The sequence below is a fragment of the Xiphophorus hellerii genome, chromosome 14 (genome assembly GCF_003331165.1).
Source record: "Xiphophorus hellerii strain 12219 chromosome 14, Xiphophorus_hellerii-4.1, whole genome shotgun sequence".
Taxonomy (NCBI): Eukaryota; Metazoa; Chordata; class Actinopteri; order Cyprinodontiformes; family Poeciliidae; genus Xiphophorus; species Xiphophorus hellerii.
This window is the reverse complement of record NC_045685.1, coordinates 767,561-783,832: the sequence shown is the minus strand read 5'-3', so window position 1 is coordinate 783,832 and position 16,272 is coordinate 767,561. Positions and strand designations below refer to the sequence as shown.

The 16,272-nt window shown below is 40.9% G+C and overlaps 1 protein-coding gene across 10 annotated transcripts in view; it reads right to left on the bottom strand.

Moving 5' to 3' along the window:
- The window catches only part of ablim2 (actin binding LIM protein family, member 2), a 133,337-nt gene that overhangs the window by 61,008 nt on the left and 56,057 nt on the right, over positions 1–16,272 (bottom strand). For all 10 annotated transcript variants that reach the window (XM_032583209.1, XM_032583208.1, XM_032583210.1 and 7 more), the window contains exons 3-6: positions 9,388–9,571; positions 2,202–2,314; positions 1,924–2,050; positions 850–943 (exon numbers count right to left, since the gene is read on the bottom strand). In XM_032583209.1, the coding sequence (XP_032439100.1) occupies positions 850–943; positions 1,924–2,050; positions 2,202–2,314; positions 9,388–9,571 (518 nt within the window). The remainder of the gene's footprint in view (positions 1–849; positions 944–1,923; positions 2,051–2,201; positions 2,315–9,387; positions 9,572–16,272) is intronic.

Sequence of the window (16,272 nt, the reverse complement as noted above, 5' to 3'; positions counted from 1 at the left end):
ACGAACCCGATCGAACCGTTATACCTAGGATTTCTGTCGGGTAATGTGTGATCTGTCAGGTTTTGAAAACGGGCCGACAATCCGCCGACATCTCATGTGCGCTGGGCTTTACACTAAGTAAAATGAGGAAGGGAGGAGTCAGTGGAGAGCACCGGAGTTGAGCCTTTTTTCATTCGGTGTCATCAACAGAAAGAGAAAAAGGCGGAAGAGACGATAATGCCGATAATTAAAATGACGTCGTTTATCGTACAATTAATTGATTTACCGTTTATCGCGACAGGCCAATCTCCAGGTAGAAAATATAGATATTATTTAATTTTTGATGCACCCAAAGCATGGTATGGAACTATGGCAAAATTAAATGAATGGCAAAATAATTATTTTACATATAGTAAATATTTTTTTAATAATTAAATAATAGATTTATGTACTCATCACTAATTTGTCTTATTTTATGATCCATTTAATGACTTATTTATTCATGTCAGTCTGGCCTTTCATAGAACTAATTAAACAAATAAATTCTATATTATAAATACTGAAATATTGATACATGCCTTTAAGAGATGTAATGAATTCAATTGCAATTAATGAATGTTTTAAAAATAATGACGTTTATGTTATAAGTTTCTTCTGAACATGTTCTTTCTTGTGTATAGATACCTTTATTTTTTTATCCACTATAATATATTTATTTATGTACTTATTTATTCACATTATATATTTATGATAGGTATACATAAATATATAACGAGTCACTAATTTTTTTAATCATAAAACTTTGACACTCCATAAAAAGGAGTGGGACACACGCTGCACAGAATTTTCATCATATGAAAAACAGCATACCTCCAGAACCTTCCCAGTGATGTACTTCTTACAGCTCTCACACTGGATGCCAAACATAGCATGGTAATCCATCTCACAGTAGGGGATCCCATCTCTGTTTGGACAACATATGAGAAATTATCTAGAGACAGCACAGAGCAACAGACATGCTTAATATCACACAGATAATCTAGTGTCTAACATATCCAACCAGGACACTTTGTTTTGACACTTTGCCAAGATAAAGTGTCAAGATACCTATCTTGGCATTTCAGGTATACCACATGCAGAAATAGTTCCCTACATGTAACAACACAGCATTTCAAAAAAGATGGAGATGGACGGAGATTACTTGATTGAATCAAGACTGGATCTGGCATCAAAGTAAACAGGTCGGATTCATGAAATAACCTGTATATGTACAAGCTGTAAGCATTTGGATTATTGGATTTGTGTGAGAGTGTGTTTGTGTGTGTGGCATTGTACTTGATACATTGTAAGGACCGTTTTTCTAACACGAAATACGTTGTGGGGACACACTGATCCATGTGAGAATCAAAGCCTGGTCCACAGGAGAAGTGTTGTTTTTGGGTTAGGATTAGGCTGTAGTGGTGAATGGAAGTCAAAGCAAAGTCCTGGTAAAGATGAAGGAAAATAATATGTGTGTGTGTGTGATTCCATGGCCAACACAGAACTCCTTTGTTTTTTTCAAGAACACAAAGGAGCTGTTTGCCACCAGAAGTCTGTGTGAACCTTTCTTGAAGACATTTTGTCAATCTGGTAAAGGAGCTAATTCATTCCTAGTCACGCCCAGCTAATAGCAGTTAGAAGGAACATATTACAGCAAATTTGACATGTTGCATTGCATTTAGTTTATAGTCTGACTGTCATGGGATATGTTTGATTTGGAGATGCCAGAAACCTTCTGGAAATCTTCCAGTTGAGCAGTGGTTCCCAAAACTTTCCAGCTTCTGACACACAAAATAAAATGCAAGAGAGTCTTGACACCAACTCCTGGTTGAGCACACAAACATTTTTACAGAGTCAATTAAAAAGAGGATCGCTGGACCTCTGTTAATAGCCAGAGTAACTTACTTGCTTATGTACTCAGCATTGAGCACCTTGTTGCACACTTTACACTTGAAGCAGCCCAGGTGCCAGTGCTTGTCCAGAGCAACAAGAGACTGTTCATTCTTGAACTCCCTCCCACAACCACAGCAGTCTGCACAGAGCACATGTAGATGAAGATAGAATGAAGTTAGCTTCAGTTTCATCATGGAGTAAAAGTGACATCGGACATTATGGGAAAATTCAAGTTCATGGGGTGGGACACAGAGTTCAGGTTTATGACAGGAACTGGAATCAGTACTAACTGTGAACAGCCTGGATGGGTGCCGGGCTGTTGGCAGGCAGAGGCTGGGTACATTTCTGGCAGATACACTCTTTTCCATTAAATGTCACCCGATCACCAGCTGGGAATGGCTGCCTGAAAACAAGCAAGACATGTAAAATCAGATGAAAGATTTCACTGGGGTTGTGTCATGTGACAAGAGTTAGGTTTGAAGTTAAGAGAACAAACCCTGAACCCTTTACTCCAACCAAGGTATTTGTCAGGTCTGGGCCTTGGAGAAATTTGTTGTTCAGTGAAACTCCCTGATATGTGGAAGGCAGTCAAAAACAACTCTGATTTTCTTCTTTTTTGTATGATACACTCCCTTTGCTATGATGTCATACATGAAGGTAGGCCTGTCACAATAACAAATTTTGCTGAGCGATTAATTGTCTCAAAAATTATTGTGATAAACGATAATATTGTTTGAAGACCTTTTTACACTGATTTAATGGATATAATGCAATAATGCATGTAATTTCCTGCCAAAGATAGATACACTTTATTTTCAAAAGAACACTAAACACTGGAACTGATAAACAAAATAAACAAAACAACCAAAAACAAAATGGATTCTCAGTCTCCATTAACAAAAAATGTACTTGAATAAAAACTAAACAACATAAAGCCAAAGTGTAAATAAATACTGCATTCAACCAAAAGACTGCAGATTATGAAGTCTGTATATTATGTTGCCCTGCAATAATCATTAGATTTAGATAGATAGGGCACATCCAACTACCTGAAGCAATAGTTCACACTACACGATTTTTTGCCCCAATTTTCCCCTTACAACAATCTTAGAACCTTGGCCGTTCTAAGATTGTCGTAACCGATCATCCTGTAGTGTGTGGTGTGTTACGGTAGATCGTCGTGGTCGCTCTGATCTAAATCAGGGGTTTTCCCGACTGGGAGCAAGAACGCAGCCTGTTGAATGTGACAGGTAGACAATCAGAAAGCGCGGATTCTCCTCTGTGCTTTCTGAGGGGAAATTACGTTGGGGAATCCCAAACAGCTGACACCAGGCAAGCAACCCGAAGTCCAGCGGACATTGGAGATGATATGTGGAAACAACATTAATGTTTATTCAACATTTTGTGCAAAGAATATAGAAATGACAAGGGGAGGAGTTGGAGCGAAATTGCTACCGCAGTTGATAAACCTGGCAACTTTTCAGCTGTTCTTCATTAACGTGACATAAATAGGTTATAATGATTTTCATTCAGTCGGGACTGACACTAGCCACATGCATTGCAGGTAGATTGTAGTAAAGCATTGATTAATGCCTGGTTTTAAAATTAGTTAACTGGACTTGTAGCCATTATTTTGTGCCCATTGTTGGACACCACACGGCAGGAACGAACCGTTTTAACCAGGATTTCTGTCAGCTAATGTGTGGTCTGTCAGGTTTTGACAATCGGCTGACAACTCTAAGATCGTATAGTGTGCGCTGGGCTTTACACTAAGGAAATGAGGAAGGGAGGAGTCAGTGGAGAGCACCGGAGTTGAGCCTTTTCTCATTCAGTGTCAATAACAGAAAGAGAAAAAGGCCGGAAGAAACGATAAAGCCGATAATTAAAATGAGTTCGATAGTTTTCATTTATCGTGCGATTAACTGATTTGTTGTTTATCGCGACAGGCCTACAGGAGGGCTTTATAATCAGCATGAAACTCAGATTCTTTATTAATCTTTTCTTGAGATTGATGGCTCTCTGCTCAGCTAGACTGCAACTTGTTCTTAAATGAGAGACTTATATAGTAATGTCCGTCGATGAGCTGACAAGACTGATCGACATCTTTCATGAACTGCAGATCATTTTGTGACATCTTGTGACAGGAATTTCATGTTGTGTGAACACTGAAGGTAGGTCAATTTATCTTTCCTCTTCAAATCCACTGACTTCCAGTTCTGACAGGATGTGACTATGGACAAGCTTCTCCTGTCCCATAGTTTGGAGCAAAATGTCCGTCTTTCTGCCTCTTAAGTTCAGTGATCTCATGATCTTCTCTGTGCAAAAAATCACTGAACTGCCAGAATCTATAAAGGCATATTTCTCAATTATCGTGTGCCTTTCTTGGACTTGAGCTTTACAGTAACAATGGCCAAAACTCCTTCTTTGCTTCCAGTCTCAGTGTATCAACACATCTCCTGGCCTACGGCACTAGTGGCCTGAGTTTCAGATGTGCTGTTTCTTCTCTTTTTACATGTAGGATGCTTGGACAAACATAACTGACATGTCAATCTTCTTGAACAATCTTTACTCAATGGATTTCAATTTTTTCCTTGTGTGCTAGTTTCTGGAACATTTCACAGTTGTCAAGAGTACGATTCTTGTTAGAGTACAAACAGTTATTCTGAGATACTTTGCCATTGTCAGTCTTTATGATTTGGTTTGACTGTGAAAATTTCTGTTTTTCTGTGTTAACACTTGTAGCAAAACTGCTACTTCTTGGAGTACTTTCCTTTGATTTCCTCACAAAACAGCTTTTTTCTCTGTTTTGTAGATAGACTGACTTCCTGGTGATCACCAAACAATGGATCTAAGATGATCTTTGTCTGTCAATGTAATCTACCAGATCTGCGCACCTTGCTCTTCTTCCTTTGGTCTCCTGCATTTCAAATGCCACATTATACCATTGTTCCCTCATCTTATATGGCAATTTGGGCAGAATGGCTCTCACATTTGTTGGATTATCCTTTTCTTCCATATAGACAACATCTTGCATCGTGTTTTGACAACCAATCAAAAAGAGAGAATAAGCGTTTAAGCCCTTAACATCGTCTGTCTTTATCTGTGGCCATTTTAAAGCCTTTTCAATGTAAGCCATGGCTATTTTTAAATTATCGCCATATTGCTTATAAAGCAGCTGTCTGGCCTATCTCTAGGGTCATGTGTTCATGCTTCTCTCCAGGTCTTGAGGCTCTCCAAATGTATATTGCTGCCGTCAGTGTTTTTTCTAATATATTATAAGGCTCAACAGGAAGTAAGCTTTTCAAAATAAAACTAAGTTTCACAATAAAACTGGCCTGAACAAATATTAACCCTCTTTACTAAATATGACAAAATTTAAAAAACAAAGCATTGTACAAATCATTTAAATATTTCTTATGTATACCACACAAACCACCGCTCCCCAGCCTGTTTCTCTCGAATGCCAGATCCCTTGCAAACAAGATGGATGAACTGAGACTACAGGCTGCATCTCACAGCGCAGTGAAGGACAGCTGTATTCTTCTGATCACGGAGACCTGGCTGCATCCAGACGTAGCGGACTCTGCCATCGAGCTAGCAGGCTACACAGTACAGCGCCACGACAGAATGAAAGACTCCGGTAAGAGCAGAGGAGGAGGGCTCTGTGTGTACCTGAACAACACCTGGTGTACTAACACAGCGACTGTCATCAGCCATTGCTCCCCAGACCTGGAGTATGTGACTGTTAGATGCAGACCAATATACCTCCCCAGAGAGTTCACCGTAGTCATGGTAACCGCAGTTTACATACAACCGGATGCTAATGCTAAAACAGCTATTGGACTTTTGCATGGCAGCATTAGCCATCTGCAGAGCATCTATCCAGATGCTGTGCACATCATAGCGGGGGACTTCAACCATGCAGACTTGAAGACAGCGCTCCCCAAGTTCCACCAGCATGTAAAGTGTGCTACAAGAGAGGCTAACACTCTGGACAAAGTCTACTCCAACATCAAGCTAGGCTACAGGGCTAGACCACTTCCTCACCTGGGTCAGTCCGATCACCTGTCCCTGCATTTAATTCCTGCTTATGCCCCCCTCAGGAAAACTGCTCCAACCATCACCAAAACCATCAAATCCTGGCCCGAGGATGCGACACAGCAGCCTCAGGACTGTTTCGACAGGACAAACTGGGATGTTTTTGAACATCAGGACCTGGAGGTTTTTACAGACAGTGTACTGTGCTACATCAAGTACTGTATTGACACTGTAGCTGTGGATAAACGCATCCGGGTCTTCCCAAACCAGAAGCCCTGGATGACTCAGGAGGTCCAACGACTACTAAAGACCAGGAATACCGCCTTCAGGTCTGGGGACAGGACCGTCTACAGTACAGCCCGAGCTAACTTGAAGAGCGGCATCAGAATGGCTAAGTCTGACTACAGGAGGAGGATAGAGGGCTACCTTGACAGCAACAACAGCAGGCAGGTGTGGCAGGGAATCCAGCATCTCACCAACTACAGGACCAACCTCGCAGCTGCGGAAGGCGACGCCACGCTGGCAGAGGAGCTGAACCTCTTCTTTGCCCGCTTTGAGGTGAAGCCAGCAGAGGCAGCCACACTACACCAAGCGACCCACAACACCACACCCCTTGCTGTAGAGGAGCACGAGGTGAGGCGCACACTGCGGGCTGTCAACCCAAGGAAGGCTGCTGGACCTGATGGCGTCCCTGGACGTGTCCTAAAAGACTGCGCCGATCAGCTGGCTGGAGTCTTCACCAGGATCTTCAACCAGTCCCTAGCCCTGTCTACAGTCCCATCCTGCCTGAAATCTTCCACCATAGTCCCCATACCCAAGAAACCTCACATCTCTTGCCTCAACGACTACCGGCCAGTGGCACTAACCCCTGTGGTGACGAAGTGTTTTGAAAAACTGGTCCGGGGTCACATCACAGCACTTCTCCCTCCTGGCTTTGACCACCACCAGTTCGCCTACAGAGCCAACAGATCCACAGAGGACGCTGTGATCACGGCCCTCCATGCTGCTCTGTCACATCTGGAGCAGCAGGGGAGCTATGTGCGGATGCTCTTTGTAGACTACAGCTCTGCTTTTAATACCATCCTCCCTCACAGACTGGTGGACAAATTGGGGGACCTGGGCCTCCCTCACTCCACCTGCATGTGGATTCTGAGCTTCCTGACCAACCGACAGCAGAGAGTTAGGGTGGGAAAACATACATCCACTGCCCTCAACCTTAGTACTGGCTCTCCACAGGGCTGTGTGCTGAGCCCCCTGCTCTATTGTCTGTACAATAGGGCAGAGGTACGACTGCACCTCTGCCCACCACAGCAACACCATCATCAAGTTTGCTGATGACACCACAGTGGTGGGGCTCATCTCAGGAGGCGACGAGTCCGCCTACAGGGGTGAGGTGGAGCGGCTGTTGCAGTGGTGCAGGGAGAACAATCTGCTCCTCAACAACTCAAAGGCAAAAGAACTCATAATAGATTACAGGAGGAATAAAACGGACATTACACCACTAACCATTGGGGGAAAATGTGTGGAGAGGGTAGCTGATTTCCGTTTCCTGGGGGTCCACATTGAGAAGGGCCTCACATGGAACATGAACACCTTCGAGCTGATAGAAAAGGCCCAGCAAAGACTGTACTTCCTGAGGATTCTCAGGAGGAACAACATCAAGGAGAAGCTGCTGGTGTCCTTCTACAAGTGCTCCATAGAGAGCATACTGACCTACTGTATCTGCGTATGGTATAACAGCAGCACTACGGCTCAAAGGAAAGCTCTCCAAAGGGTTGTGAATACAGCCCAAAAAATCATTGGCTGCCCTCTCCCCTCACTGGAGGACCTGCACAGCGACCGCTGTCTAAGAAAAGCACAACACATCACAAAGGACACTTCTCACCCCGGACATTCTCTGTTCACACTGCTGCCTTCAGGCAGAAGATACAGAGCAATCAGAACAAGAACCAACCGTCTCAGAGACAGTTTCTACCCGATAGCAATAACAAAACTAAATGCAATCAAAAACAACCATTAATCATCATGAATGATGTATGTGAGAATGTGGCTGTTCTTATTTATTTGTTTTTTTGTTGTTGTTTTTTTTTTGTTTTTTTTACCAGTTATTTGTTATTTCTTACATTGTGTGTGAATTGTGAGACAGTTATTTTTTGTTTTTAAGCATATGCACTGACTGATGGCACCTTTTAAATTTCGTTGTCCTTGTGACAATGACAATAAAGATTTATCTTATCTTATCTTATCTCTAACAAATACTTTTGAGGACTGTTGATCAGATGCAATGAGGAATTACTTACATTTGTACAATTATTCAATTAACAACTACATTCATTGACACATTGACACAGACTGTCAAATGGCTCGAATATCCCAGATGGAAATTACATTGTTGTCTACAGAGGAGGGTGTCTCAAGAAAGAAGTTGCGCTCTCTCCATGACTGTTTCATTAAGGCAAAATAGAGGATGAAGGGACGGAAGTGTGTCCCCCAGGGGGTCTGCACTGTGTGTGAAAGGTGTGTATGAACACGAACGCCCCTCAACAACATGACTACAAACTGACTGTGGTTTAGAATGACCTAGCTAAAGTGCAGAAACAGGCAAGACTTGAAAACTGATTTCACAGACACTCCATCAAATTTGACTCAGCTTGAGTTATAGTGTAGAGAAGAATGAGCAACATTTTAGGCTATTTATGTTCAAAGATTATACTAACCTCAAAAACAGCTGTATTTGCAGCAACAGGTGGCTATGCACGGTTTTGAGTTAATGGAGCTACAGTATATAAAGACAATTCTAAATAATTTCTTTGTCAAAAAATATGAAGGCCATGTAATTTTCCTTCTACTTTAGAGATATGTACCACTTTGTTCTGGTCTGTCACATTTCCAACAAAATACAGGGAAATTGACTAAAAGTACTGGACATGACAAAATGGGAGAATAGTAAGGCATAGGAATATTTTTGCAATCACTGCATGTCAAATATTCTGAAATGGAATTTGTGAAAAAATAAGATTGCCTCAAAACATTGTGAATAATGAAACCAAGGAAATTCAACAATGAGAATAAACAACTGAATTATTGATGATCAGCAGAGTCTTCCCATCAGCGCAGACATAAAGTTAAGCCTATCGCCTTCCCACAAGCAGTGCTTCCTTTCTAACTTCTGTTCATGTTCCTCACAATAAGCACAAGTGTTTTCCCTCCACAAAAGGGATAGTTGTTTAAAAATAAATGCACTGAGGTTATATGATCACATTACAAACCTTGAATGCCACATTGGAACATTCACGTCAGGTTCATCACAGGGTAAGTACAACATGCCCTGAATGGTTCAGGAAGCTGTAGGCTTAGAAGTGTGATCTTATTCCAATTTTTTTTTTTCACTTTAGAATTTCTTTAATTGAAATTCTACTTCCCAACCTTTGCTCTTACTTGCATGAGGCGCAGACAAAGCAACGGGGATGGTAGGTCTTCCCCAGAGCTGACACCACCTCCCCCTCAATGAAGTCCTGGCAGCTGAAGCAGCGGGTCCCGTACAGCTTCTGGTAGTCCAGAGTACAAATGTATTCACCTTGGCGCACAAAGAAGCCTCCTTGGGCAAGTTCACAACCACAGACTAGGGGAAAAAAAGCACAGGAGAAAGAGAAAATGTCAGGAAGAGTTACTGATATTTGGAACTCATAACACCCAAATTGGAATAATTTTTATTCCATTTCACTAATAAACTGTAATAAAATGGGTGGACTGTTATCTTTGTTGTGTTTTTATCCTCCATACTTTATTAGAAGAGAAACGGCTTTAGTTTCTTGATTCTGAGTTTACTAATTAGATGACTTCTTAACACACAGCCAATTTTTAACTGTATATATAATTCTAGTTCAACTGAGCAGTTTAGAACTACTTTGTGTTAGTCATATAAAGCCCAAATCAAATACACTGAAGTTTGTAGTTTGCAAAAAGGCAAAATGTAACTTTTTCAAAACCATGGACTTGGCCTGAAAATTTGAACAAGCCCCGCCCCCTTGCTCTCTGCTGTGTCATGCAGCCCTTCCTCTACAGCCCCTCCCACTCAGAGAAAACTAGCGTAAACACACCAGCTATTAAACAAGGCTCCACAACGGCGGATAAACAACTATGGCATCGGTAGGTATCACTTTACGTTTAAAAAATAGTCAGTTCATATTTTAATGTTTGCTCTTTTTATAAGTTATAAATTGCTAGTAAGCTAACATAAAAGCAGCTACAGTGTGTAATTATTCAATGTTTGATAAGGTTTGCTAAATACCTAAGCAACATGTCAAGAGTTAGCAGTTAAAATTTTTCGCTTTTCACGTTGTGACATTTCATTTGTATGGTATGCGACTAGAGTTCTGATATGAAATCCATGGGCTACAATGAGGAAATTACACAAAGAGCGACGGGCAGTAAGAAGAGGAAGCCATGTGCGTGGAGCATCAGGCAGGGCAGGTGGGAGATGGGTCACAGGTCACGGAGTCGGTCCAACTCCTGACCATCTCAGCAAAGGTATTGACGCCATGTATAAAAATGAGCTTTGCGTCACACTATGCGTAAATATATGCACGCTGTTTCCCTGGCGTGAAAATGCGCGGTAGCCACGCAAATTTTTTCTGTGAATAATATCAAACTACAAAGCATCAAAACTCACCTAAATACACTGAAATCTGACTACATTCAGTTATTTAGACCAAGAAGCATCAAAACTGATGTTGTTTTCATGATTTTAATCTTTTATCGTTTAAACGTAAACAATGAAACTGAACCGCATTTATCCTCATACAGTAATCTAGCAGCACACAAAATAAAGAAAATAAAAATAAAAGGATGTGAAAACCTCACTCGAATGTAAGTAATATTTTTTCCTCAGCTTTTGTTTCATAAAGATGTAACTCATTGATCTATGTGCCGAAGCGCATGAAATGCATCGCAGGCCGACCCAAGGCTTAAGCAAACTAAGTGGCTGCTTAGGGCCCAGGGGGCACAAAGGGGGCCAATAAGTGGAACTGATTTTTTTTTTTTTTTTTTATGATTTCTATGTGACTATATGAACAAAATCACATAAATTCATTCTAAAGTTGTGATTTTTTTTTTTTTACAATAATACACTGCCTGGCCAAAAAAAGAGTCGCCACCTGGATTTAACTAAGCAAATCGGTACAAGCCTCCTATTGGATAAGTGCTGCATAGGCGATTATCTTTCAGCTGGCAACAAGTTATTTAACCCCGGCTGATGCAATGAGTAACTCCTCATTTCTTAAACAACCATGGCAAAAGACACATCCTGTGGTCGTGGAAAAGACGTTAGTCTGTTTAAGAAGGGCCAAATCATTGGCATGCATCAAGCAGAGAAAACATCTAAGGAGATTGCATTTGGTCAAATCAAATCGAAGAAAAACAACAGCAGAACTCAGGAGTATGTTTAATTGTGAACGCAAAAGCATTTCCACACGCACAATGCGAAGGGAACTCAAGGGGTTGGGATTGAACAGCTGTGTAGCCGTAAGAAAACCTCTAATCAGTAAGGCTGACCAGAAAAAAAGGCTTCAGTTTGCTAGGGAGCATAAAGATTGGACTCTGGAGGAATGGAAGAGGGTCATGTGGTCTGAAGAGTCCAGATTTACCCTGTTCCAGAGTGATGGGCGCATCAGGGTAAGAAGAGAGGCAGGTGAAGTGATGCACCCATCATGCCTAGTGCCTACTGTACAAGCCTGTGGGGGCAGTGCTATGATCTGGGGTTGCTGCAGTTGGTCAGGTCTAGGTTCAGCAACATTGTGTGCCCAAAGAATGAGGTCAGCTGACTACCTGAATATACTGAATGACCAGGTTATTCCATCAATGGATTTTGTCTTCCCAAATGGAACGGGCATATTCCAAGATGACAATGCCAGGATTCATGGGGCTCACATTGTGAAAGAGTGGTTCAGGGAGCATGAGACATCTTTTTCACACATGGATTGGCCACCACAGAGTCCAGACCTTAACCCCATTGAGAATCTTTGGGATGTGCTGGAGAAGGCTTTGCGCAGTGGTCAGACTCTCCCATCATCAATACAAGATCTTGGTGAAAGATTAATGCAACAAAAAAAGTCACAAAAATTATTTATCCTTCAGAGAGAAAGAAAAGAAAGAGGAAGAATCGAGGGAAAAAGTCAAGATGAAGGTATGTTTTAATGTGTCTTGGTAACGTAATGTTTATCGGAAAGATTTATTTAAGCTGCTAATTGAAAATTAGCTTGATAGTGCAAATGTTTGTATTTGTGTGAAGCTAAGTTTTAACTTTACATGAGTTGATTCTAATGACTGGCTTCAAAATGGCATGTTTGAAAATGTTTGACAACAATAATTGAAACTTCTCAATGTTTGATATTGTCTACAAAATGTTTTTACATCAGGCTACATGGCTACTGCATTAACATACCAAGAAGCTACTCTAAGCTGTAGTTAGCGATATGGTGTTTGCTGCTGATAATTTATGCATCTAAAACAAACAGTATTTTTACATCAACTTCTAAGTTATGTGAAACTTCTCCAATTAAAATTGTTTGAAGACACAGAATCAACCTGGTACCGGTCCGCATTCTCAAGTGAGAAATACTCACCTGGTATAAATTAAATTTGTATCTATTGTAATTACACCCAAGAGAATTTAATTTAATCAAAAAATGTCATGAATATGTGTGTGTGTATTCCATCTTAAGTTGGGCTGCACCAACTGCAGTTTGTTGGCCGATCACCGACCTTTAAAAAGCCTGACCTGCTGATTTTATTAAATTTTTTTCTCTGAAATTTTGCTAAATATAGCAAGAAAGTCACTGAGTTTTCAACAGTGAGGTGAATATTATTAACTGCAAACATGCTGACATGACCTGGTGGGCCGATCTGTCAGTCAAACTTTTCACTGTATGAAAATTAAACAATATGCTTTTAAAGATATTTTGTCTATATTTTAAAATATATGCTCAAAATAGAATTTTTTTTAAACTTCACTTACTTGGCACAGCTGTTGCCAAACCTGACACAGCGCTACAGATGCTAGGAAAAACGTCAAAGACAAGCAGCGCTACTGGAGCTATTACTACTGGAAATGCTAATAGAACTACAACACCAGTACTGAATGTGGAACCACTACAAACAACGAACAAAGTTCAGCTCCTAAACAGCTCTTTCCTAACTGGACAGCTCTGTTTAGGACAGCTCTGTCTCGGTAAGAACAGCTCGGTAAGAACTATAGAGCTGTTATAGAACTATAGAAGTTCTTACCGGATCACACAGTCTGACCAGAGGTTCATGTCATTCATTTTTTCATTTACGAAGCTGAAGGCAGCAGTAGCAGCAGCTTCTACGACCAACTCTGTCCTCTTCCTCTGTTTTGTCCTCCTCATCATCACCTCTTCTGATTTCTACGTTCTGATCAGTTTCAACGCGCTCCAGTTCAAATTAAAAAGGCTTAATAACGTTACTCATCACTGTTTCGGCTGGAGGAACCAGGCAGTTGAACCATTACAGGTCATTTACCCATAATGCATTGCAGTGTGAACAACATGGCGACATTACTATGAAAATATTTTAGCAAAATTTATACAAACTAAATAACCTACAGTATTATTACTGTGTTGTTTTTACATCTAAGATAAATACTTCCCAAATAAGGTCTATTTTTATAACTAATCGTGGTTCCCTTTAAAACAGCAAGATAAATGCAGGTAACCATGGCAACCACTAAGTTTAAAGGTCGCCTGGCTCTTGCTGTAGTCACATTGCACTCGCAGCTGATGTGTTTACAAACAAATAATCCCTCTATAATGAAGCACAATAACCATAGCGACCAGATGACATCACATGACCACCATGGCCCCTGGAGGTTGAGCCCTTTTCCTCCCAATAACTGCCTTTCCTCCCTTATTCTATTCTTTGTTTCCTGGAAATAAAAACAGGAACGATAATTGATGTTTTCCTGGTTGCCTCAGTTCTGCGCAGTGATTGAAATACCTAAGATTCGACAGATTCCCCTCTGCCCCAATACAGAATTAGCACTTGTTCTTATTGAAGAGAAGTGGGTCCTGTCAACATAGTATTTGTTGGAAAAATTGGCCTAACAGGGTGAGACATGCTAAAACACATATACACAATGTCTCAAATTTGTATGAACTTGAGAGGTTTTCATGTGCTTGCATTTTGCATTAATGGAACAAGGTATGGTCTGGTAAATCTACAATACAGTCATATTCAATAAATGAGAATGTAGGCCCAAAGGTTAAAAGAACCTTTCAAACTGCCTTGTTGCTGAAAAAGTGCTATATAAGTAAACGTTCTTTGAAAATAACTTTTAAACAGGGATACTTTTAATTGAAGACAGTTCTGTATGAAAATGTCTACATTTTTTCTTGGTCTTATTTCATATTATTTTTCTTTATTATAAGTTTCCATTAGCTGTGACTGTAAAAATCATAATTATTAATAGAAATAAAGACTTGAAAATAGTGTAAATAATGAGGCATCATGTGGTTCCATTAGCATGATTTCATTTTCTATCCTCATAGGTTCAATCACTTTTCTTTGGGCACTTTACAAAATTAAAAGGTTACATTAGAGGTGAAATGAAAGCAATTCCAATTTGATTCAATAATAACACTAAATCATTTTATTAAGTAGTTCAATAATTACGAGGAAATTTAGTGTGAGAGTATAAAATATCAACACATCAAACATCAGATTTGGCTTACTTATCTGCGAAAACAGAGAATGTTTCATTCTTAGTCATAGCCCATAATACACAGTTAAATGCACATGAGGGACCATGCTTGTGACCACAGGGATTAGACTGATGTTCACTGCTGTGGACCAAACATGCAGCATCACGCAAGTTACACATCCAAACAGGTTCTTCACTTTAATCCCCTGTAAAAACTTGGACAAACATGTTGGAAATCCTTTACCCAGAAACCTTTCCTTTTGTATTTTATCAATTCCCACCAGGGAGTACAGCCAACTTTTTTTAAACAACCACAACAATACAAGCGGAAATGTTTACACAGGAAGAGAATGACATACTTTCCAGTGACTGCAGCAGGCCCTGAAACATCCGTATGAACAATCTGTCTAGAATGAGATAATGCTTAAGGCTAATTGGGTAAACATCAGTGGCTGGATAGATGAATTGATGGATAGATGTTTTTTTTTCTTCTACTTCACAACCATATGCTCCTTTGTGTTTGTCTGTCAGAGAAAATACATGAAAACCCCTTGAATTTGTGTTTGACAAAAACTTTAGCGCCAAAACTCATGTTTTGGTTGCCAGGGCTTTATGGGACAAGTTGTTACCTGACTTCAAGTAGACAAAGCAATTGATATGCATTGTGTTGCTGCAAAAAATAAAACAACATAAAAACAAACCAATGTGCTGCGCTTGTCACGAGGCGAGAGCAAAAGCTCCTCCACTGTCTGAACCCCCGGTCCACTAACGCAGTGGTCCCCATCCTTTTAACACCACAGACTGGTCAAGGCTTGGCAATTTTACTGCAGCCCAGGGTGGCTGGGAGGTGCGCAGTAAAATTGCACCCCCCTCCCCGCCTGATTGTAGCAGATTGTCACTTGCAATAATCGTAACCGATCTTCCTGGACACTCCTGAGGTGTGTCACGATGACTGATCTGGTCCAGTCGGTAGAACATTGGGGCCGCTCCGATCTAAAATCGGGCATAATCATCATCGTCTTGGCCTGACTATCGCAGCCTGTGGGGTTCTCCCTGAAAGTGACCGAGAACACAGCCTGTTAAATGTGACAGGTAGCCAATCAGAAAGCTCAGTTACGTAAGCACGGAGGGGAATCCCAAACAGCTGACGTCCGCAACTGAGAGCCAGGTGTTCTGTCAGAAAGAATGCTATTCTGACAGCGTATGATGATCACATCACACCGTCATTTATCCAACGCCTTTTCTTTTTGTTACGTCTTTTATCGCTTAAAATGAGTCCACAGACTATCACTGTTTCTACATAGTCATTCATCCGTGTTTGTTTATTCTAAATGCATGTATGGAAGGTGGGGGTTTTATGGGATTTTCTTCTGGAACTGCGATGTTCGTAAGCAGAATCGGTTCGTGTGCGGTGTGTTGCTCCTGCCGTGTGGCTGGACACACGAACCGATGGAACCTGTTGTACTTTTATCCGCTCGTATCGTGCGTGGTCACAGAGATTTGGAAAATCGGCAGACAATTCCTAAATCGTGCTGTGTGAACCAGACTTAGGACTCATAAGCTCTACTCCTCTCCTCTCGTCTGGACCATTGCCCTAACGCTCTCTG